General features: G+C 34.7%; 1 protein-coding gene across 1 annotated transcript in view; it reads right to left on the reverse strand.

Annotated features, from left to right (window-relative positions):
- The window catches only part of CATSPERE (catsper channel auxiliary subunit epsilon), a 202,841-nt gene that overhangs the window by 116,140 nt on the left and 63,288 nt on the right, over positions 1-23,413 (reverse strand). Inside the window, 1 exon segment of the mRNA XM_051996564.1 lies at positions 8,114-8,138. Coding sequence (XP_051852524.1) covers positions 8,114-8,138 — 25 coding nt within the window.

Here is a 23,413-nt window from a genome sequence, read left to right on the forward strand (position 1 = left end):
ATTATCCAATATATCTTAGTCTATTTTCCTATTTGCAACTAAATGATAAAATGTGTATCCCAGCTCTAAATGTTATCTTTGATTAGGCTATATTGCTGTTCAGAGAATATAGAGTATATCAATTGCAATGTAAGATGAATCCTGACATATGAGACAAAATATAAAAAGAGACAGAGTAGGGCAAGAAATCAACTTTTTGATAAAAGCTAAATTATCTACTTACATATCATAGAAACAAAATATAAATTAGTAATTGGAATATGAAAATGTTACACTATCATATGGATTAAAAGGGCTTCTTGACCTAGGAAATACTGGTATAAAAGTAATACATCTAATATTGTGCTTGTGAAAGAAAGAAGTGAAATAATGGTATTGAAGATTTAAAGGCAAATCTTTATACATTGATCTTTGTGTTTCCTTATGACTTACCAAATATTAGTACAAATAATATTTTATTGCATGGAATTTTTTATATATGTGGCTTTTCTCCTATGCTTTTGGTCCATTTAAAAAATAGACAGCATAGTAGGATATTAACTGGGGCCCAATTCTAAGTTTTGGTCCTAAGAATTTGTTCTTTAATCAGTTTTTATCAGTTCTTCATAAAGTGAAATATTTAGAATTTAGTCTAAAATACTTTAGACTATTATTGTAAGGTAGGAGCTTTCAGACATTTTGGTGTCAAGACCCCTTTACACTATTCAAAATTCTTGAGGATACCAAAGAGCTTTTATGTGAGTTATATGTATCAACAGACATCATATTAGAATCTTAATCTACTTAAATATTTATTAATTCATTTAAATAAGTTCACTATTATTATTAACATATTAAAATATAGGTCAAAGGATATAAACAGACAATTTTCAGATGATGGAATTGAAACTATTACTACTCATATGAAAGAGTGTTCCAAATCACTATTGATCAAACAAATGCAAATTAAGACAACTCTGAGATACCACTACACACCTGTCAGATTGGCTAAGGTGACAGGAAAAAATAATGATGAATGTTGGAGGGGATGCGGGAAAACTGGGACACTGATGCATTGTTGGTGGAGTTGTGAACAAATCCAACCATTCTGGAGAGCATCTGTTATTATGCCCCAAAAGTTATCAAACTGTGCATACCCTTTGATCCAGCAGTGCTACTACTGGGCTTATACTCCAAAGAGATACTAAAGAAGGGAAAGGGACCTGTATGTGCCAAAATGTTTGTGGCGACCCTGTTTGTAGTGGCTAGAAACTAGAAATTGAATGGATGCCCATTAATTGGAGAATGGCTGGGTAAATTGTGGTATGTGAATGTTATAGAATATTATTGTTCTGTAAGGAATGACCAGCAGGATGAATACAGAGAGGCTTGGTGAACTGATGTAAGTGAAATGAGCAGAACCAGGAGATCATTATACACTTTGACAACGATATTATATGAGGATGTATTCTGATGGAAGTGGATTTCTTTGACAAAGAGACCTAACTGAGTTTCAATTGATAAATGATGGACAGAAGCAGCTATACCCAAAAAAAGGACACTGGGAAACGAATATGAACTATTTGCATTTTTGTTTTTCTTCCCGGGGTTATTTTTACCTTCTGAATCCAATTCTCCCTGTGCAACAAGAGAACTGTTCGGTTCTGCAAACATATATTGCATCTAGGATATACTGCAACATATCTAACATATATAGGACTGCTTGCCATCTAGGGGAGGGGGTGGAGGGAGGAAGGGGAAAAATCAGAACAGAAGCAAGTGCAAGGGATAATGTTGTAAAAAAAAAATTACCCTGGCATGGATTCTATCAATATAAAGTTATTATAAAATAAAATAAAATATTAAAAAACATATTAACATATATTAGGATATTATTATTAATAATATAAACATATATATGGAATATATGGAAAATATACTATATTTCCCAAGACATAAATTAGTGAGAAGAGCAGCATTATTTTATATATTTCTGCAAATTTCTTTAAGGTCAGGCTTATTAGAAGACAGACATATTTGCATATTTGCTTCTATATTTAATCTGTTACTTCAGTTGAACTACCTGAATGTGTCTCTCACAGATATGGGTTGGAAGAAGGAGAAGTCTTTCAAGAGCAAATAATTTTGATAGTTTTGATTCTGAAAGGGTCTTGGGGAGCCCCAGTGCACATGGAGCACACTTTGAGAACTGCTATTGTAAGGCATTGCCAGTTTTATATATATGCTCTAGACATAGATCCTTTAATATTTTAGCCAGTATCTGATAGATTAGGGAAACCATGTCACAAGCATGCAGAGTCAGATGTAACCTGTGTAGCAAGTGAATCCATTGTCCTATCTGACTCTTTCTGAAAACTTATTCTAGCATACTGGTATTCAGACTTTGGCTCAGACATTCCCTAATTTCATTTTAAAATCCCAGTTCTGAGCTATATGCTTTCCTGTCTGAGTTGATCTTAAAATATTGTATTCCTTAGTAGATCTCAGTTAACTCATCCTTGTATCTTTTTTTCCTTCTTCCTTCATTTGAAATTAAAAAAAAAATAAATTTGGACAAGTTCTAACATTCAAATATATAAACAATAAATAGTTTTTAAAAATTAAAATAAACCAAAACCAAAAAAGCGACTTTAACGCTTTGTATGTATAACTATATAAATGATTGCAATCTACATCACTGGAGATCAGTGTCACTCAAAAGATAAATCTCCCTCCTTTTTTATTTTAGAACAAGAGATAACAGCAGCTAGCATTTCTACAGTACTTTAGGAATTTGGTCTCATTTTATCCTCTCAATCACCCTGAGAAATAGGTGCTATTAATTATTTTATATAAATCCAGAAATTGAGTCAGAGGTTAAGTGAAATTCTCCAAGATCATACTGCCAATAAATGTCCAAGTCTTCCTGACTCCAGATCTAGTCCTTGAAGCTACCTAGCTGCCTAGATGACATACTAGCTAAAATACTGAGAGAGGTACGAAATAAGCAAAATGCTTTTGGACAGAGAGGAAAAAGGAAGGAAAGTGGGGGAGTGGAGAAAAAAGTAAGTTAGGGGAAGAGGGAGAGGAAGTTTTAGGATCAAGGAAATAGGGCCAGGATGAACAGATAATGCTCCAAAATGAAATTCTGAAGAACCAAAAAGAACGGGAAAAATGGGATTTGTCAGAAGAAACTATTATAGATGCAAAGAGAAGTAGTAAGCCAACTTAAAAGAGCGAAAAAAAATATACAAAAGAAGAATCTCAGAATTAGAAGGGACTGGCAAGGGAATCCAAAGGCAACTTCCAACAATGTTTCCCTCCCCACATTTATATTAGAAAGAAAGGGAGAATCCAAGAAGGGATATGTCCTTTCCTGGCTTGTGACCCTTACCAGTCATTGAGCAGCAAAATCTCTTATTCTACTACTTATGAAGCTTTGTGAAAGATATCGTCTGGTACCTGGAATAATACAGAAAGTTTTTTGGAACTATGGAGTTGGTAACTCTTGTTGATTATCTGAAGATGATAGATGAGTAGCTTGTCCATCTGGCTCATCCTGTGTACTCAAGAAAAAACTGGCAAGTATGAAGATGTTGTACAGCAAAGGCACTGTGGACAAACACTAACGTTGGCATAAATAACAGTAATAATACATGGTGGAAACTATGGAGTTGCAGAACAGTGTGATCTAAATTTTTTGCAGCATGGTGATAAATTCCTGAGCCATAGAGATTCCAGGGTCTTGAAGAAATTGAACAAGAACAATAATCTGGCAAAACAAAACAAAAAAATGAAACATTTTGGCCTTTTATTCCTCAATCAAGTTAATACCTCAAATACTAGAACCCTATCTAAATAAAGTTGTAAGAATGAGAATACTCAAGGTAGATGAGGCTAAATATACTATCAAGTTCCAGAAGAAAAAGGTGTTATAACTGGCACCTGCTGTTGGTTATGTGAAGATGACAGATAAAGAACTTGTCTACAATATCCATCTGGCTTATCTTATGAGCTAAAGAAAAAACTAGCAAATGTGAAGATATTATATGGCAAAGATGCTATGGGCAAAATCCAATATTGGTATAAGTCATGGCGGAATATACATGGTGGAAACTGCTAATGAATTAATAGATGGTGAAAGGCGCTAAGACATGGGATGAGATTTTGCTTGGGTGATGGATAAGTTGATGATAATTGATCATAGAGGGAAAACAGAGTTCTTTGATTAATAATTTGTTCCTTTTTTATGAAAAGGGCAGTTATTTTACACTGTGAAAGAGAACAGAAACGATTAACAAAGATGGTATCTATGGCTAGACAAAGTACAACCTCAGATCTTGAAAGAATTAACAGATGTGATTGTTGAGCCACTTTCATTCATATTAGGAAAATCACCAAGGGGAATGGTAACGGAACCAAAAGATTAGAGAAAGGTATGTCTAAGTTTTTGAAAATGGAAGATAACTAATTCTAAAAACTTTTAACCTTGCCTTTGATTTATGGTAAATTCTAGAACAAATCATTAAAATGAAAAATGGTGAATCTAAAAAAGGAAACAAAACTTTTAAAAAGCCAGTTTGGCTGTCTCAAGTAAAGATAAGACTAATTTCATTTCCTATTTTCAGCAGTATTACTAAACAAATAGATAGGGGGAATGTTTTGAAAATGATTTACCTAGACTAAAGCAATGCTTTTGATAAGATATCTCATGCTTTCTTATAAAGGAGCAAGAGGGATATGGATTAAATGATGAATTAGATGGATTCAAGAATAGGTTGGATGGATAAATTCACAGAGCAGTTCTTAATGGGTCAATGTCAACATGGTAGGAAGGGTTCCAGTGGAATGCTTTACTGTGGAGAATGGATCTATGCTTAGCACTGGATTGTTTAACATTTTTATCAATGACTTGGATAAATGCATAGATGATATACTAATCAAATTTACAGATGACACAAAGCTGAGAGGGATAATTAATACAGCAAGTGATAGAGACAGTATTTTGACAGGATAAAGTACTGAGTTAAATTTATTAAGAAATTCAATGTGGATAAATATAAACTTTTATATTTGTACATGTAGGTAACTAGTGGCATAATGAATAGAGTTCTGGGAGTGGAATCACACAGACTCTTCTTCCTACACTGAAATTTAGCCTCAGACACTTCCTAGCTATGTGACCTTAGGCAAGACATTTAACTCAGTTTGCCTCAATTCCTTTATCTGTAAAATAGTCTAGAGAAGGAAATGTCAAACCATTCCAATAACCCTACCAAGAAAAGCCCAAATGGAGAATTGGTCCTAACTGAAAAACAGTACCACTTGTGTATGTGTGTATATATGTATGTATGTATATATATATATATATATACATATATATATATATATATATATATATATACCTCAAAGGTTTAAGATAGAGAGGATATGAACAACACAGTTGTACAGAGAATGACCTTGAGGCTTTAGTGAATTGCAATCTCAGTATGAGTCAGCAATGTGTATTTAGTGAAATTTTATGTCCTTATATGTAGCCAAATTTTGTAAAGTCTCCATACATAACTGATCACCAGAGATTTATTACATTCATATTTTCTTAATTTAGTCCTTAACTTTTTCTCCCCTTTTTTGTTAGACTTGCCTACTTTTATTTTGGAAAGGAACAACTTGAGAATTTCTACTTTTAAAAAAAATGCTATCTTTCTCTATTTTACTTTTACTTGAAATGAATTAAGATACTGTGTTGTTAGGTGCACTTTCCATGTATTAACTACAGTACTAAGTGCTGGAGAGATAAATACAAGTAAAAAAGATAACTTTCTGCCCATAAGGACTTTACATTTGAGTAGGGAAACTCTAAATAGGGAGCTAGAGTTGGAAATTGGAGTTGGAATACTAGCATGGTTTGGAAATGGCCAGTAAGCACAATAAAGTCTCATTCCAAGTCTCATTTTCCTGATACTGCTCTGACTGACTTGACCTATGCTCAAAATAGATTAAGGCCCAATTTCCTGGAGGGCCCCAAAGTACAGCAAAGTCCTACCCCTTAAGTATTCTAGTGTATTTTACCTAGTGATGAGTCCACAGCTCTGGCTCTACTCCCAGATTCAAGAACTATTATCAAAGAATTTCCATTTTAGTAGAACATGTCAGTGTTAGGATTCTTACAAGGTGCTAAATAAGTGGAATTGAGGAGACAGTGGTTAAATCTAGTTTAGCATTGATTTAATCCTACAACAAATAATGATTTCTTAGTGATATAATGACTGGCGTAAACTCAGTGTGGGATATATAAGGAGGAGCTGTCAGGGCCAGAAAGGACAAGCCCACTAGAAACTTTCGGAGTCTCAGCCAGATTCAATCGAGGAGATTCACAAGTCAGAGAAGGCAGCTTAAGCTCTTGGAACCAAGACTACAGAAGGCCTCTAAGAAAAACTAGCCAAGCCCCAAGTGAAGGGATAAGACTTTGAAGGAGACAATATTTGGATTTGGACTTTAATCCCTGGCTGCACTTGTGATTAATGAACTGAAAAGAAACCTGTTCCCAGAGAACAATATATTTTAGAGAAGAACGTTACATGTCAGAACTTATGTTCCTCTGCTATAGGCTTTAACAACCTAATATCAATATCGTGTCACACAGGAAGTGAGAAATGAAAATTTTGTTTCCTGAAGCAAATGTCCACTAAGTACTGCATTGGAAAACAATAATGTCAAGGATAGAAATGAATAAAATACTCTGCCAGTGTAAAAGTAGGAGTAAGAGGTAGGATATATAGGGTTAATTATCTGTAGTAAGTGTATGTATTGGAAATTCTTTTGTAACAAGTTTTCTTGTTTTCTAAAAATACGACTGAAGTGAAAGACGGTGGTTTAGGCATTCTATTATCTTAAACTTTATTACAAAGCATTAATCATCAAAACAATCTGCTATACTGGCTAAGAAATAGTGGTAGATTGTAGAATAGATTAAAACACCTCTGAGATACCACTTTACACCTCTCAGATTGGCTATTATGACAGAACAGTAAAATGACCAATGTTGGACGGTATGTGGAAAAATTGGAACACTAATGCACAATTGGTAGACTTATGAATTGATATGATCATTCTGAAAAGCAAATTGAAGCTATGCTCAAAGGGCTATACCCTTTGACCCCAAAACACAACAACAAAGTCTATATCTCAAAGAGATAAAAAAAAAATGAAAAGGTCCTATATGCACAAAAATATTTATAGCAATTCTTTTTGTAGTGGTAAAGAATTGGAAATCAAGAGGATGTCCATCCACTGAATGAACCAATTGTAGTATATGATTATGATGGAATGCTATTAGGTTATAAGAAATGATGGGCAGGATACTTTCAGAAAAAACTAAAAATGTATATAACCTGATGCAAAGTGGGCTCCTAAAAATATTATTCAAATATATCTAGTGGACTCTTAATCATGGTAGTTAAATTTTTATGATCTTAGATTTGCAGCCATGGACTGAAATAGATTTCAGCTCTTCACTAGTAGTAAACAGTCTTGTTTCTCCAACACCATTCCCCCACCTAACTCCTTCTCTTGGACACATATGGGTTAGTTAGCCAGATAAGAAATATTTTAGAGCAAGTCATCTTAAACTTTTTTCTGCTTATGACCCCTTTTTGCCTGAGAAATTTTTATGAGACTGTAGCTATATAGGCATATAAAATAGGTATACAAATAAAACAACTGATAATAAATAATAATTTTGAGATCCCCAGATTCAGTTATGAGACCCATTATAAAGTTCTAAAACATAACTTAAGAAGTTGGGTTTTAGAGGACATTGATAGAAGCCTCATTGTCAATTACTACAACATTGCCAAAGAAAAACTAAATCAGACTTTCAAGTCCTATTGCTTGAAATTTTTTTTACTATTGGGAATAATAGAAAGTATTTTGACAATATGCCAAAAATATTTTAAGCAGTAATTTCCATTTTCCCCTGACATTTTATTTTTATTTCACACTTTTGTATTCTCCTCTCAATATAGCAATTATGCTATAGAATTAGAATTATGAATTACTATTCTAGAGCTTTAAAAAGAAAGGAAATAATAAATATCTTTAAAAGAGATACAAAATATAAAATTAATTTTACCTGAATGGGCTTGTTGTCCACACGACTGGAAAAAAATTAAACATTTTTAAATAAGCAATAAATAAAAACCATGATATACATCTACTTTGCACTTATATCTACTTATGTACAAATATTATAAGGTCCTTGGATATATTTTCTTTAATATCAATTATATTCATAGCCAAATCTTCTTAAAACCACACAATGCTTCTAAAAAATCTAGAGTAGTTCTGTATAATTAATCAGATTACATTTATACTCCTCAGTTGGCTTTTGAAGTATTACATTCATTGGTCTTATTTACCTCCCAATTTCATCTTTCATTGTTTCAGAACATGGCCAGTTCTCTCTAGTCAGATTACTTCTTTCCAGTCCATGCAAATGACTTATTTCCACTTAAGCACTTGGGTTCACAATGATTTTTTCCCCCTGATATTCCTTTCCCCTTCCTTTACCAAACCAAAACCTAAACTTTCTTAAAGGTTCAAATTAAGCTTTGAATTTTCCATAAAGTCTTTTGGACTTTATGGAACTAAAATGGCACTATGAGACATCTATTTATGTTTTGCTTTGCAATTTCTCTTTTCATTTCCCATATGAGGTATGATTATAATTTATTTTTACAGCATTCCTGAAATTATGTATCCAAATTAATGATGTTTCTTTCAAAATTACTTTGAGAGATTTTTTTCACTTCCCCTATAGGTTTCCACTGAGAAACATTTTTAGAATTCTTCTTTTGAATTGTCTTCAAAACCCATAGCAAATTCATTTCAATAGTATCTCTATTTCAACCACCAACTTCTTTAATGACCAAATTGTGTTGATTTCCCCTCCTTATATCTTCCATCTTCCCCTTTTTTTTAACTCCATTTTTTTGCTCTGGTATAGTATTCATCACATTCTTAAGCTACTAGAATAGTCTAAACATTTTTCTTGTTTCCATTCTATCTCCTTCCCAATCTATCATCTGCACAGTTGCCAAATTGATATCTCCCAAATGTGAATTTAATCATGCTACTGGGCTACTGAAAAATCTTCAGTAGCTCTCCATTGTCTCCAGGATAATTCGTTATTTAAAGCCCTCCACAACTTGGTTCCTGACTTATCAAATATTTGTTTTCATCAATTACATAAAGACAAATTTTAATATTTATTTTTTAAAAATTGAATTCTGAATTTTTTTGCTCCATCTCTCATCTTCCTCCTCACTATGATGCTTTTTGATATAGATTATATATGTGCAATCATGTAAAAATATTTCCATATTCGCCATATAGTCAAAGAAGAAACACACACACACACACACACACACACACAAAACCATGAAAAAAAAGTGAAAATAATATGCTTCAATTTAATCGGGCTCCACCAGTTCTTTTTATGTAGTGGATAGCATTTTCCAACATGAGTCCTTTGGAAATATCTTGGATCATTGTGTTGATGAAAATGGCTAAGTTATTCATAGCTGATCATCCTTACAATATTGCTATTACAATGTACCATGTTTTTTTGGTTCTGCTCACTTTTCTTTGCATAAGTTCATGTAAGTATTTCCAGATTTTTCTGAAATCCATCTGCTCATTATTTTTTACAGCACAATAGTATTCCATCACATTCATACACCAGAGCCTTTTCAACCATTCCTCAATTGATAGCCATCCCCTCAATTTCTAATTCTTTCCCATCCCAAAAAAGAGCTGCTATATATAATTTTAAAAGAGGCCCTACTTTCCCCCATCTATCTTTTTTTTAAAATTTCCCTTAATTTTATTTATTAACTAGGTAGTTATATTTTTTGTTATAGACATATTGTAATATACTTATTTATTTTATTTTTTTTACCTTTTTAAAAAAAAATTTTCCCCATCTATCTTTTAAACCCTATTTCATTTTACTCTCCTCTCTCTGCTCCCTGAACTAGTCAGACTGGACTACTAGCTGATTCCAAACTGATTTATCTCCATGTCTTTGCACGGGTGTCTCCCATATCTGGAATACAATTTGTCCTCATCTTTGTCTTTCCTCAAAGTAAAGTTCAAGGGTTGCTTCTTGAGGAAGCTTTTCTAAAATATTCATCTCTAAGTAGAACCAATTTCATTGGTTGGGGAATTGCTAAACAAACTGAGATACATAAATACAATGGTATGTTATTGGGTTAGTGCAACTGTATTTTAATATATCATGATCTTTTCGTTGTACAATACTCCTAAAAGTGTTACCATAAATCACTTTGGGATAAAGAGTCATATTCATAGACATAAGATTAAGGATAGGGGAAACAATGTTAATTTGGATCACTCTTCAAGCTAGAAATGGCTTCAATATCAAATAATGTTAAAAAATGTTTTTTAAAAAGTTTCTGGCAGATATGTGTCCAAAGCACATGCTTATCTTTCACATCTACATACTTATTTGTGAACATATTCTCACTTCCCTTCTCCAGCTACTCTCCACCCCAAACAGTGTAAACATCTTGAGGACAAGGACTGTTTAATTTCTCCTCTCACCGCCCCCCCTCCTCCCAATATCTAGTATGATGCTTTGCACTTAATAAGCACTTAAAAATATTTAATGGAATAGTGTTGTTGTTGTTGTTGTTTTTGCAACAGCCAAAGGTCATTTAGAGTCAAGAAAGTTATCATTCTAACCTATGGTATTTTAAGTGAAAAACAAACAAACAAACTATGGGGTTAACTATAAAATAATGAGATCATTTTTTGTGTGTATAGTAATCTGGATATAATCAAAATAATATCCAAAGAGGAGCTTTCAAAATGTCAGCAATGGCAGGTGCATGGCCTTCCAGTGTTACTCCTCTCAGGGTAAGCACTTACTTGGCTAGTTATATTTGGGTATATTTATCTAAAAAGTAACTTTACTATTTAACAGTCACACTTACTATGTATATTTTGGGTTTTTAACTCATCTCTAAATCCTGAAAGCAGTGAATTATTTCTTAATTCTTTTGTATAAGCCTAATAGTATGCTAATTAAATATGAAAACAATAATATGCTAAAGGCAGTACAATATTCAAAACAGAAAATATTTTAATAAATGAGTAGCTAGACAATAAATTTTACTTATTGATTCACTGACATTTTTCTCAATATTAATCTTTTAAAATACACGTAAAGATAGTTTGACCTTCATTTTTGTAAGATTTTGTGTTTCAAATTTTTCTCCCTCAAATTCCCTTCCCCAAGACAAGAAATCTGATGTACATGTATAATCCTTTTAACCATATTTCCATATTTGTCCTATTGTACAAGAAAAATCAGAACAAAAGGGAAAAAACACAAGAAAGAAAAAATACTTACAAGGTAAAATAGGGAACAGGAATTGTAAATAGAAATAGATTCTGGAGAGCAATAAATTTGGGAGAGCATAGTTGTAAATAATATTATAAAAATAGCTTAACAGAGATTTAGTTACAGTTTAATCAACCTGAAGAAGTCAGGCTTCACTGATTACAAAAGTTTGTTATTTTACTTATGTGAAAATAGTTTCACATTCAATGTCTCAGGAGTGGAGGAAAGATTTATGACAGAAGGGAAGTTTGGTAGCACAGAGGGAAAGATCAAGGAGGAACCAGGCACAATCCACCTGGCTGATCAGATTTCAGACTTCTCTAAATATATGCTAATCATCAAGATCACAAAGATAATTAAAAGATGCTCAGAGGTTGAAGAGATAGACAACAGAGGCTGATAAAGAATTCCATCCTTACATCATTCTATACTAAAAGGACAGTCTGGAACTAGGTGATGGCTGATAATAATCCAATGGGTTTCTTCTTCCTGATAAAGGAACAAGCAGGTTTCAAAGTACACATCAATATGATACTTTGATCCACATTCAGTTTCCTAAGTACTGTCTCTCTGGATTCAGATGGCACTTTCCATCCCAAATAACAACATATTTTTACATCATAGATTGAATATATTAAAGTCACATTACTTAATTTAAAATTAAATCAAAAGGGAGAAAGTCTAAAATTAAACTATAAATTTTATTCATTTTTCCTTTTGAAAGGATCATAGATTTAAGAAATCAAAGATAACTTGAGGGTAGGGAATTATGTTTTTGTTTTTTCTTTTTTCTATTCTCAGGACTTCAACTGAAGCCCCTACTCCTGAATGGACAGACTCCCAAAGCAGCCAATATTCAGATAAGACAGCTGCCCCAAGATTCCAGATAAGAAGCTAAATTTACTGTTTTAGCTTTTTCCTTCCTCTTTCCTTTAGTTAGATACCTAACCACCAAGGACCTGATCCAAGAGTGTGTTGGCATTTACATTCTTGGTGTCTCTTCTTTTCAATAGATTTCCTGGACTTTCTTGGACTAACTTCCTAGTTTCTTAAGGAATTAGCTGCCTAGGAAATATCCCATGGCATATACCTGCTGCTATCTCTTTGGCCAAGAGTGGGGAAAGGCATAATATTTTGTAGATATCCTGTTTCCCAGAGTTAAGGCCCAACAAACAGGATATATCCTGAGCTTTATATAACAATAATCATTTGCACTCAGAATGATATTACCTTCTGACAAAGTATATTTCTTGGACTAGAACCAGGTGTTCATTGAGGGATTAATCTTGTCCCCTATTTCTCAGGGCTACCTATCACATATTCACAGTCCCAGTTACTTGTCACGGACAGATGCTTTACTCCTGTTCTTATTACAGAACCCACAAGATAGGAAGCACCCTCTAAACTTAAGACAAGACTATTCCCACAGGGCACATGGAAATGGCAACTCAATATCTAAGCATGATCATGTCATAATTCAGCCCATTTGTGGAATATAAGACCACCTTTGATCAAGCAAATTAGGTCTTATTTGTAAATATCATTTTCTCTTAAATTAATTAAACTTCTGTTTGTGTCCTGACACTCCTGTCCCTACCCTGCTCTGATGATTTGCATGCAGTCTCCCACAGGTTAGAAGTTAGTCCCAGTCTGGTTGACATTAATTGATATCTGAAGAGGGCCCTGAGTTGGAAGTGAGTTGAAGGAACTTTCTTGGACTAATGGGGGTGGACTAGGTGTCATCTAAGATTTATTTCTCTGAAGTCTTATCCCCCTTCTTTAGTGAATCTACTGTCCTTTTCTTCTCAAGTCTATAGATTAGAGGTTGGTTTTGATCCTGTTGACACAAGCAAATTAAATTCCCTCATTGCCTGTATCTAAAAAATATAATTCTTATTCTTCATCTTTAGTCTGTCATTGCTTTGTCAAGAAGTAGAATTTAGGGTTAGGGTCAAATTCTATGTAAATGAATATTCAATGCAATAATGTGTAACAGTTTTAGGACACCCTTTATCTTCCCCCACAAAAAGCATAAAAACAAACAGTCCCCAGGTGAATCCCCAAAGGAGGAGATCGTATGTTCCTCAGCACAGATGAATCTCATGGAGGAAATTAAAAAGGCTCTCACAAGAGAGCTAGAAGAAAAATGGGAAAAGGAGAGGGAGGCTTGGCAAAAGGAGAAGGAGGCTTGGGAAAAGAGCCTGGAGAAGTCAGTTAAAGAGAGAGTGGATAAAGAAACCAAATCCTTGAAAAATAGGATTGGTGAACTGGAAAAAAAAATTGGAGAAATGGAAAAAAATTCCACAGAACAAAAGAACTCAATTGGACAATTAGAAAAAGATCTTAAAAAAGTGAGTGAAGAAAATACTTCACTGAAAATCAGGGTCAAACAAATGGAATTGAATGACTCAAGGAGACAAGAAGAATCAGTCAAGCAAATCCAAAAAAATCAAACAATGGAAAAGAATGTGAAATACCTTCTGGGGAAGACAACAGACCTGGAAAACAGATCCAGGAGAGACAACCTGAGAATCATTGGACTCCCAGAAAAGTATGATGAAAAAAAGAGCCTGGACACTATTTTCCAGGAAATTATCAAAGAGAACTGCCCAGAAGACATAGAAACAGAGGGTAAAATAGACATTGAAAGAATTCATCGATCCCCTACTGAAAGGGATCCTAAAATCAAAACACCAAAAAATATAGTGGCCAAATGCCAGAACCCTCAGATGAAGGAAAAAATACTGCAAGCAGCTAGAAAAACCCAATTCAAGTATCGAGGAGCCACAATAAGGATTACCTAGGATCTGGCAGCATCCACATTAAAGGATCGAAGGGCCTGGAATATGATATTCCAAAAGGCTAAGGAACTTGGTATGCAACCAAAAATAACTTACCCAGCGAGAATGAGCATCTTTTTCCAGAGAAGAAGATGGACATTCAACGAAGTAAGCGAATTTCACCTATTTTTGATGAAAAAGACAGAACTTAACAAAAAATTTGATCTACAAGTACAGAACTCAAGAGAAATCTAAAAAGGTAAAGATTAATCTTGAGAACTATATTTCGGCTATAAAGATGTATAAAGAATACAGATATACCTTGTTCTAGAAACTAGATGTGGAAAGGACATTGTACCAGAAAAAGGGGAAAGTGGGGGTACTACATTTCATGAAGAGGCAAAGAAAACCTATTATATCTGAGAGAAAGAATGGAGAGGGATGAATATAGTGAGTATTTTACTGCTTTCAGAATTGGCTTTAAGAGAAAAATTTTAGACATATTCAATCTATGGTGAAACTTCTCCCACCTCATTGAAAAGTGAGAAGGGAAAAGTGAAAAGGGAAGGAATAAGCTAAGTGGAAGGGAATACGGTAACTGGGAGGGAAAGGGGTAAGATAGGGAGAAGAACTCTAAGGGGGGGGGAGGGATACTAAAAAAGGGAGGGCTGTGAGAAGGAAGTGGTGCTCACAAGCTTAATACTGGGAAGGGGGGGAAGGGGGTAAGAAGGGAGAAAAGCATAAACCGGGGTTAACAACATGGCAAGTAATACAGAATTGGTCATTTTAACCATAAATGTGAACGGGGTAAACTCCTCCATAAAGAGGAAGCGGTTAGCAGAATGGATTAAAAGCCAGAATCCTACAATATGTTGTTTACAGGAAACACACCTGAAGCAGGGAGATACATGCAGGTTAAAAGTAAAAGGTTGGAGCAAAATCTACTATGCTTCAGGTGAAGTCAAAAAAGCGGGGGTAGCCATCCTGATCTCAGATCAAGCTAAAGCAAAAATTGATCTAATCAAAAGAGATAAGGAAGGGCACTATATCTTGCTAAAGGGTAGAATGAATAATGAAGCAGTATCTATATTAAACATATATGCACCAAGTGGTGTAGCATCTAAATTCTTAAAAGAGAAATTAAGAGAGCTGCAAGAAGAAATAGACAGTAAAACTATAATAGTGGGAGATCTCAACCTTGCACTCTCAGAATTAGATAAATCAAACCACAAAATAAATAAGAAAGAAGTCAAAGAGATAAATAAAATACTAGAAAAATGAGATATGATAGATCTCTGGAGAAAATGTAATGGGGACAGAAAGGAATACACCTTCTTTTCAGTAGTTCATGGAACCTATACAAAAATTGACCATATATTAGGACATAAAAACCTCAAACTCAAATGCAGTAAGGCAGAAATAGTGAATGCATCCTTTTCAGACCACGATGCATTGAAAATTACATTCAATAAAAAGCCACGGGAAAGTAGACCAAAAAATAATTGGAAACTAAATAATCTCATACTAAAGAATGATTGGGTAAAACAGCAAATTATAGACATAATTAATAACTTCATCCAAGAAAACGATAATAATGAGACATCATACCAAAATGTATGAGATGCAGCCAAAGCGGTAATAAGGGGAAATCTCATATCTCTAGAGGCCTATTTGTATAAAATAGAGAAAGAGAAGGTCAATGAATTGGGCTTGCAACTAAAAATGCTAGAAAAGGAACAAATTAAAAATTCCCAGTCAAACACTAAACTTGAAATTCTAAAAATAAAAGGAGAGATCAATAAAATTGAAAGTAAAAAAACTATTGAATTAATTAATAAAACTAAGAGTTGGTTCTATGAAAAAACCAACAAAATAGACAAACCCTTAGTAAATCTGATTAAAAAAAGGAAAGAGGAAAATCAAATTGTTAGTCTTAAAAATGAAAAGGGAGAACTCACCACTAATGAAGAGGAAATTAGAGCAATAATTAGGAGTTACTTTGCCCAACTTTATGCCAATAAATTCGACAACTTAAATGAAATAGAAGAATACCTCCAAAAATATAGCTTGCCCAAACTAACAGAGGAAGAAGTAAATATCCTAAACACTCCCATCTCAGAAAAAGAAATAGAACAAACTATCAATCAACTCCCTAAGAAAAAATCCCCAGGACCAGATGGATTTACATCTGAATTCTATCAAACATTTAAAGATCAATTAACTCCAATGCTAAATAAACTATTTGAAAAAGTAGGGATTGAAGGAGTCCTACCAAACTCCTTTTATGACACAGACATGGTACTGATACCTAAACCAGGTAGACTGAAAACAGAGAAAGAAAATTATAGACCAATCTCCCTAATGAATATTGATGCTAAAATCTTAAATAAAATATTAGCAAAAAGATTACAGAAAATCATCCCCAGGATAATACACTATGACCAAGTAGGATTTATACCAGGAATGCAGGGCTGGTTCAATATTAGGAAAACTATTAACATAATTGACTATATCAATAACCAACCAAACAAAAACCATATGATCATCTCAATAGATGCAGAAAAAGCATTTGATAAAATCCAAGAGCCATTCCTAATAAAAACACTTGAGAGCATAGGAATAAAAGGACTTTTCCTTAAAATAGTCAGGAGCATATATTTAAAACCTTCAGTAAGCATCATATGCAATGGGGAAAAACTGGAACCTTTCCCAGTAAGATCTGGAGTGAAGCAAGGTTGCCCACTATCACCATTATTATTCAATATTGTATTAGAAACACTAGCCTCTGCAATAAGAGTCGAGAAAGAGATTAAAGGAATTAGAGTAGGCAATGAGGAAACCAAACTATCACTCTTTGCAGATGATATGATGGTATAACTAGAGAACCCCAGAGATTCTACTAAAAAGCTATTAGAAATAATTCATAATTTTAGCAAAGTAGCAGGATACAAAATAAATCCCCATAAATCCTCAGCATTTTTATACACCACCAACAAAATCCAAGAGCAAGAGATACAAAGAGAAATTCCATTCAAAATAACTGTTGATAGCATAAAATATTTGGGAATCTACCTACCAAAGGACAGTCAGGAATTATTTGAGCAAAATTACAAAAAAGTTTCCACACAAATAAAGTCAGGCTTAAATAATTGGAAAAATATTAAGTGCTCTTGGATAGGCCGAGGGAATATAATAAAGATGACAATACTCCCTAAACTAATCTATTTATTTAGTGCTATACCAATCAGACTTCCAAGAAAATATTTTAATGATTTAGAAAAAATAACAACAAAATTCATATGGAACAATAAAAAGTCGAGAATCTCAAGGGAATTAATGAAAAAAAAATCAAATGAAGGTGGTCTAGCTGTACCTGATCTAAAACTATATTATAAAGCAGCAGTCACCAAAACCATTTGGTATTGGCTAAGAAATAGATTAGTTGATCAGTGGAAAAGGTTAGGTTCACAAGACAGAATAGTCAACTATAGCAATCTAGTGTTTGACAAACCCAAAGATTCTAACTTTGGGGATAAGATTTCATTATTTGATAAAAACTGCTGGGATAACTGGAAATTAGTATGGCAGAAATTAGGCAAGGACTCACACTTAATACCATATACCAAGATAAGATCAAAATGGGTCCATGACCTAGGCAAAAAAGAACGAGATTATAAATAAATTAGAGGAACATAGAATAGTTTATCTCTCAGACTTGTGGAGGAGAAAGAAATTTGTGACCAAAGATGAACTAGAGACCATTACTGATCACAAAATAGAAAATTTTGATTATATCAAATTAAAAAGCCTTTGTACAAACAGAACGAATGCAAACAAGATTAGTAGGGAAGCAACAAACTGGGAAAACATCTTTACAATTAAAGGTTCTGATAAAGGCCTCATTTCCAAAATATATAGAGAACTGACTCAAATTTATAAAAAATCAAGCCATTCTCCAATTGATAAATGGTCAAAGGATATGAACATACAATTTTCAGATGATGAAATTGAAACTATTACCACTCACATGAAAGAGTGTTCCAAATCACTATTGATCAGAGAAATGCAAATTAAGACAACTCTGAGATATCACTACACACCTGTCAGATTGGCTAAGATGACAGGAAAAAATAATGGTGAATGTTGGAGGGGATGCGGGAAAACGGGGACACTGATGCATTGTTGGTGGAGTTGTGAACGAATCCAACCATTCTGGAGAGCAATCTGGAATTATGCCCCAAAAGTTATCAAACTGTGCATACCCTTTGATCCAGCAGTGTTTCTATTGGGCTTATACCCCAAAGAGATACTAAAAAAGGGAAAGGGACCTGTATGTGCCAAAATGTTTGTGGTAGCCCTGTTTGTAGTGGCTAGAAACTGGAAAATGAATGGATGCCCATCAATTGGAGAATGGCTGGGTAAATTGTGGTATATGAATGTTATGGAATATTATTGCTCTGTAAGGAATGACCAGCAGGATGAATGCAGAGAGGCTTGGAGAGACCTACGTGGACTGATGCTAAATGAGATGAGCAGAACCAGGAGATCATTATACACTTCGACAACCATATTGTATGAGGATGTATTCTGATGGAAGTGGATTTCTATGACAAAGAGACCTAACTGAGTTTCAATGGATAAATGATGGACAGAAACAGCTACACCCCAAGAAAGAACACTGGGAAACGAATGTGAACTATTTGCATTTTTGATTTTCTTCCCGAGTTATTTTTATCTTCTGAATCCAATTCTCCCTGTGCAACAGGAGAACTGTTCGGTTCTGCAAATATGTATTGTATCTAGGATATACTGCAACATATTTAACATATATAGGACTGCTTGCCATCTTGGCGGGGGGGGAGGGAGGGAGGGGAAAAAAAACGAAACATAAGCGAGTGCAAGGGATAATGTTGTAAAAAATTATTCTGGCATGGATTCTGTCAATACAAAGTCATTATTAAATAAAAATAAATTAAAAAAAAAAGATATTGAGCCATTGAACTGATAAACTGACAAAAACCAACCCCAAATAATAAGTGGATGAAAGCTAACTGCAAGCACTAAGGGAGCATGTTTAATGAGTTATTAATATTAACCTCTCCTCTCCAAAGGAGTAGTTTTCTGCCATTTTTGAATGTGGATTCTATGATGGGGGAAATAGAACATATCCAGGAGATACATACAGTGGTTGGACCAGGAAGTCTATTAATTTTATTATCCCCAGCCATTGGGTTAATGAAGGAGAGATCTTGTGCTTTAGGATAAGAAATAAAAGGTTCATTCCCACATCTATAAAAAAGTATCTGTACCAGAAAAAAAAAAAAAGTGGTTTCTGAAAAGGAAAATAGGCACCAGGAGTGGTAATTAGAGATTAATTAGGGAGAGGATAATTGTGTAAGATTATTATATAAAAATAATATAATATTCAGTTGGAACATAAAGAAATGATGTCACAGGCATATATCACAGGTTATGTGAAAATAGCTTTAGAGGCTCAAGCAATTACAACACAGAATTATAAATGAATGAATAATTTGCATTTCAAAGGATACAACTTTTGAGTCTCAGGGGAGGGGAGGCAGGATCTATGATGTAAGGAACCAGAGAGGCATTTGGAGAGAGGAGTCTGGGAGAAATTAGGGGGAATCCACCTAGTTAAACAGGTTCTAGATGTGTCTAAAGATATGCTAATTAGGATCTCAAAGGTTGTTTAAAGATGCTAACTATACTGTTACCTATACAATATATACTGGCTACATAAACAGAACGGTCTTTGACTTGATTATGACTGATAGTAACTGGATTGGATCCTTTCTCATAAGGGAAAAGAATAAGTGGCTTTCCAAGTTCACAATAGTTTCCTGATCTAGTAAACATATATAGCAAACTGCTTCTTTGATTAAAAGCTGCAAAAAAAAAAAAGAAATGAGAATCATGACAGTAGAATTTATGTCCAACACACCAAAAAATAATAAGCAAAATAGAAAAGAAACAAACAATTAGAAATGCAAATAAATAGAAGTGAAAGACAATCAATCCACAAGAAGCAAAAAACAAGAAAATAAAAGAAAACACACTCACTATGCAAACACGACCTACTGATCTTAGACAGAATGTGTAGAGACAACCTAAGGATACCCAAAACACACAGAATATTTTAACAAATTCACTCCCTAAAGAATTGTGAGAAATGGATGGGCATTTGTTTTTCACAATTATGAAAATTAAATTGGAAAAATGAAACCCATAAGGACATCAAGGAATAGTTGGGGGGTGGGGGTAGTATCTTCTCCTAAAAGAGAATAATCAGGGGTGATGACCTGAGAGTTGAAAAGTATCTTTTGTCCTTTGCCCTTAGTTGTCCACTGCTGTCTTCCCCCTTCTAGATTGTAAGTTCCCTGGGAGCAAAGATTGGCTATATAATGAAGGGTGGAGATTCATGAGTAACTTGTGTAACATCCAATTAACAGGCAATCAGGGGAGGGACTTGTGCTTCAGAATAAGAAATACAATTATGCCTTTGGAGTTTCAAAAGTGTGTCTACTCACCTAGGTACCCAATCTTGCAAGAATATAAAAATATCTTTCCTGCATTCATCAGGGAGTCAATGGAATTTTTGGTAAGATATTTTGTTTCTTACAAATCGGGGCTCTGTCCAGGATCCAGATATTATGAGTTTGGGATGGCCCTGTCAAAGCACAAGGAGACATATCTCATTGATTTCAATAGCCTTGTGTCTCAGCTCCAGCTTCCCCCCCCCTCATAGATTGTCCAGAGATCCTAGGACCATGAAGTAAAGTCACTGATGGAACCAGGAAACAGGAAGGGAACTAAAATAGGTTCTTTAGCAGCCAGGCAAACTCTGTGTACAGACCAAAAGTAAGTTCTAGTATTACCTTTGGTGGCTGGGGCCATCTTATGGGTTCTAAGGTGTTATGTTAGTAAGAGGAGGAATTTAATGGCACCAAGGAGTGGAAACTCCTGAGACACACCTGTCATATAGTACTGAAAGAGAGAAAATCTAGAGTTGAATAAATATGTGATCTGGGATCACTGGGATGTAGAGATTTCCATGCTGGGCTGCAGGAAAGATCTGCACAAGGAAAATTTACAAAAAATTCTAGTAAAGAAAGAAGTGAATTTCTTCTCCAGGAAGTAGGAAAGGCATAACTCTGTACTAGGCAAAAAGAAAAGGAATTTAAAATTGAAATGGACAAAAGACTGGCCCCTTCATCCCTGGGTCAAGGGGCCTCAGGCTTATAGGCAAACATTGCTCAAACTAAATTAAAGGAAGTGTTATGTTCAGACTGGGCCCCATCCTCCTGTTCATGAGACCCTAGACTTTCCGAGAAGCAGTTGAAATCCCAGACTTTCTGAGAAGTATGTGCCTAACTGAGTTAGGACAACATTGCAAAACACGTTGACAGGTTCCTTTGTGTGCTCACTCACATCCAGACATATCCCCATTGTAAACGAGAAACTGTGTCAGTGATTTCTGAAATCTGTAACCGCAAGGCTGTACCAGGATGTGGTAAACATGCTTAAAAGTGTACCTCGCTAAAGGTTCAGGGCTGATCTTTTCTAGCCTGTCTAGTGGAGATCAGTCCTGGCTGGCCAGCTATTAAAGGATGCTTTAAATTAAATAATCTGGTCCGAGTTGTCTATCCTGTGTCTGTCCATTTCATTTGGAGGTTCCCACCGAGATAAGGCTTTGGTTCAGACTGACGGCCAGTCCCTCTCCCTGGAGGGTGAAAGAGGTTATGGATCCTAGGGGGTGGCCACTGAGAGATCTTCCTCAGCCCCAGTTTCCAGAAATCTCTTTCTGTGGACCAGGAGAGTGAGACCCAAATTTTTGAATTTGGTTCAAAATTGGCACAGAGCATCTTAAAAGTCAGTTCTGGTTAATAGGATTTTGAGGGGCCTCTGCAGCTGCCTAACTATCCTGCAGCCATCTGTCTGGTCTGGTGAGTACTCCTGTATCTATAGCAAGTGGATTAAGATGGACACAGCCCTGCAGCCCCCTTGCTGACCTCCACATCTGGTCTGATCTGATTCTGAGCGCCTTTTGGGGGCACTCTTCTAGTTGTGTTCTGTGTGATTTGTCTGTCTGTTTTTGTTAATTTAAAAGCTCTGTTAAGTTTTAAGAACAATGATTAAGAAATTTGGGAATTGTTTATTTGAAAATTTGCTTATGATTTTAAACTTTTTAACATGTTGTACTAATAAACTGACAGGAAAGTTTTTTTCCCTCTTAAAACAGTTTTCAGAGCCTGCTAGAGTAGAGGGCCATAAAACCTTATCTAATTGAAACTCAAGAAGAAAAAAAAAATTGATTAGGAATATTGGGATGATTCTGAAATTATGAGAAATATAATTTTGCTATTGCCTTTGCATACCTTTATTAATAAAGGGAAAAAAAGCAGCCTGATTTAGTTAAAGAGGAAGAGAAAGGGCAATACAATTCAAGCTCTTTCTGGACAGATAAGAGAGATGCTAATTGTGGTCAGACAAACATTCAAGAAGGGGAAAAAAAGGAAGAAGTAGTTTGGTTTGATTCAGTTTAAATGTTAACATTGTAAGTTATGTTTTATGGTGTTATCTAGCTATTCACTATATTGTGAATCTTAAAAGTTTTGAAGAGAACTGGAAAGAAGAATGCAGGTGATTTATGAAGGATTGGTTTCTAGGAACAATTAAAGGTTTGCATGATTTTAGGAAGTAAGAGAAAGGTTTTTGGCAGCAGGAAGAAGAGGTGGGGGAAAGAGAAACAGGAAGAGGATCTTTTGTCTTCAAAGGTAAAGATTCAACTCACCCACCCCCACCCCCATTGCTTTCTGCTACTTTAGCAGTGGAGTGTCTAGTTAAAGTTGGGAAACTGGTGGACTTGGGAAGAAACTTGATATTGGGAGAAAATAAACTGATAGGTGGGGAACCTGAGGAAATTTTTGTCCAGAAGTGCAGGAGTGGGGAAAGGGTGGCCACTTGGAATCCTCTCCTCCCCTCACCCCGCCAAGTGTGTTCCAACCATTTTTTTTTTAATCAAGTTACTGCCAGTACAGCGAACTGATTTAAAGGGACAGACTTACTTTTAGGTTAATTGACTGAATATTTGTTTCTTGATATATAACGGTTTTCTTGAGGAATATTGTCATAAATGTGATCCATACTTTGGTAGGATTATTTCTAAAAGTTTAAAGAATCTTTCAAATTCTCTTATGTGGTATTT

The sequence above is a fragment of the Antechinus flavipes genome, chromosome 4, assembly GCF_016432865.1.
Source record: "Antechinus flavipes isolate AdamAnt ecotype Samford, QLD, Australia chromosome 4, AdamAnt_v2, whole genome shotgun sequence".
Taxonomy (NCBI): domain Eukaryota; kingdom Metazoa; phylum Chordata; class Mammalia; order Dasyuromorphia; family Dasyuridae; genus Antechinus; species Antechinus flavipes.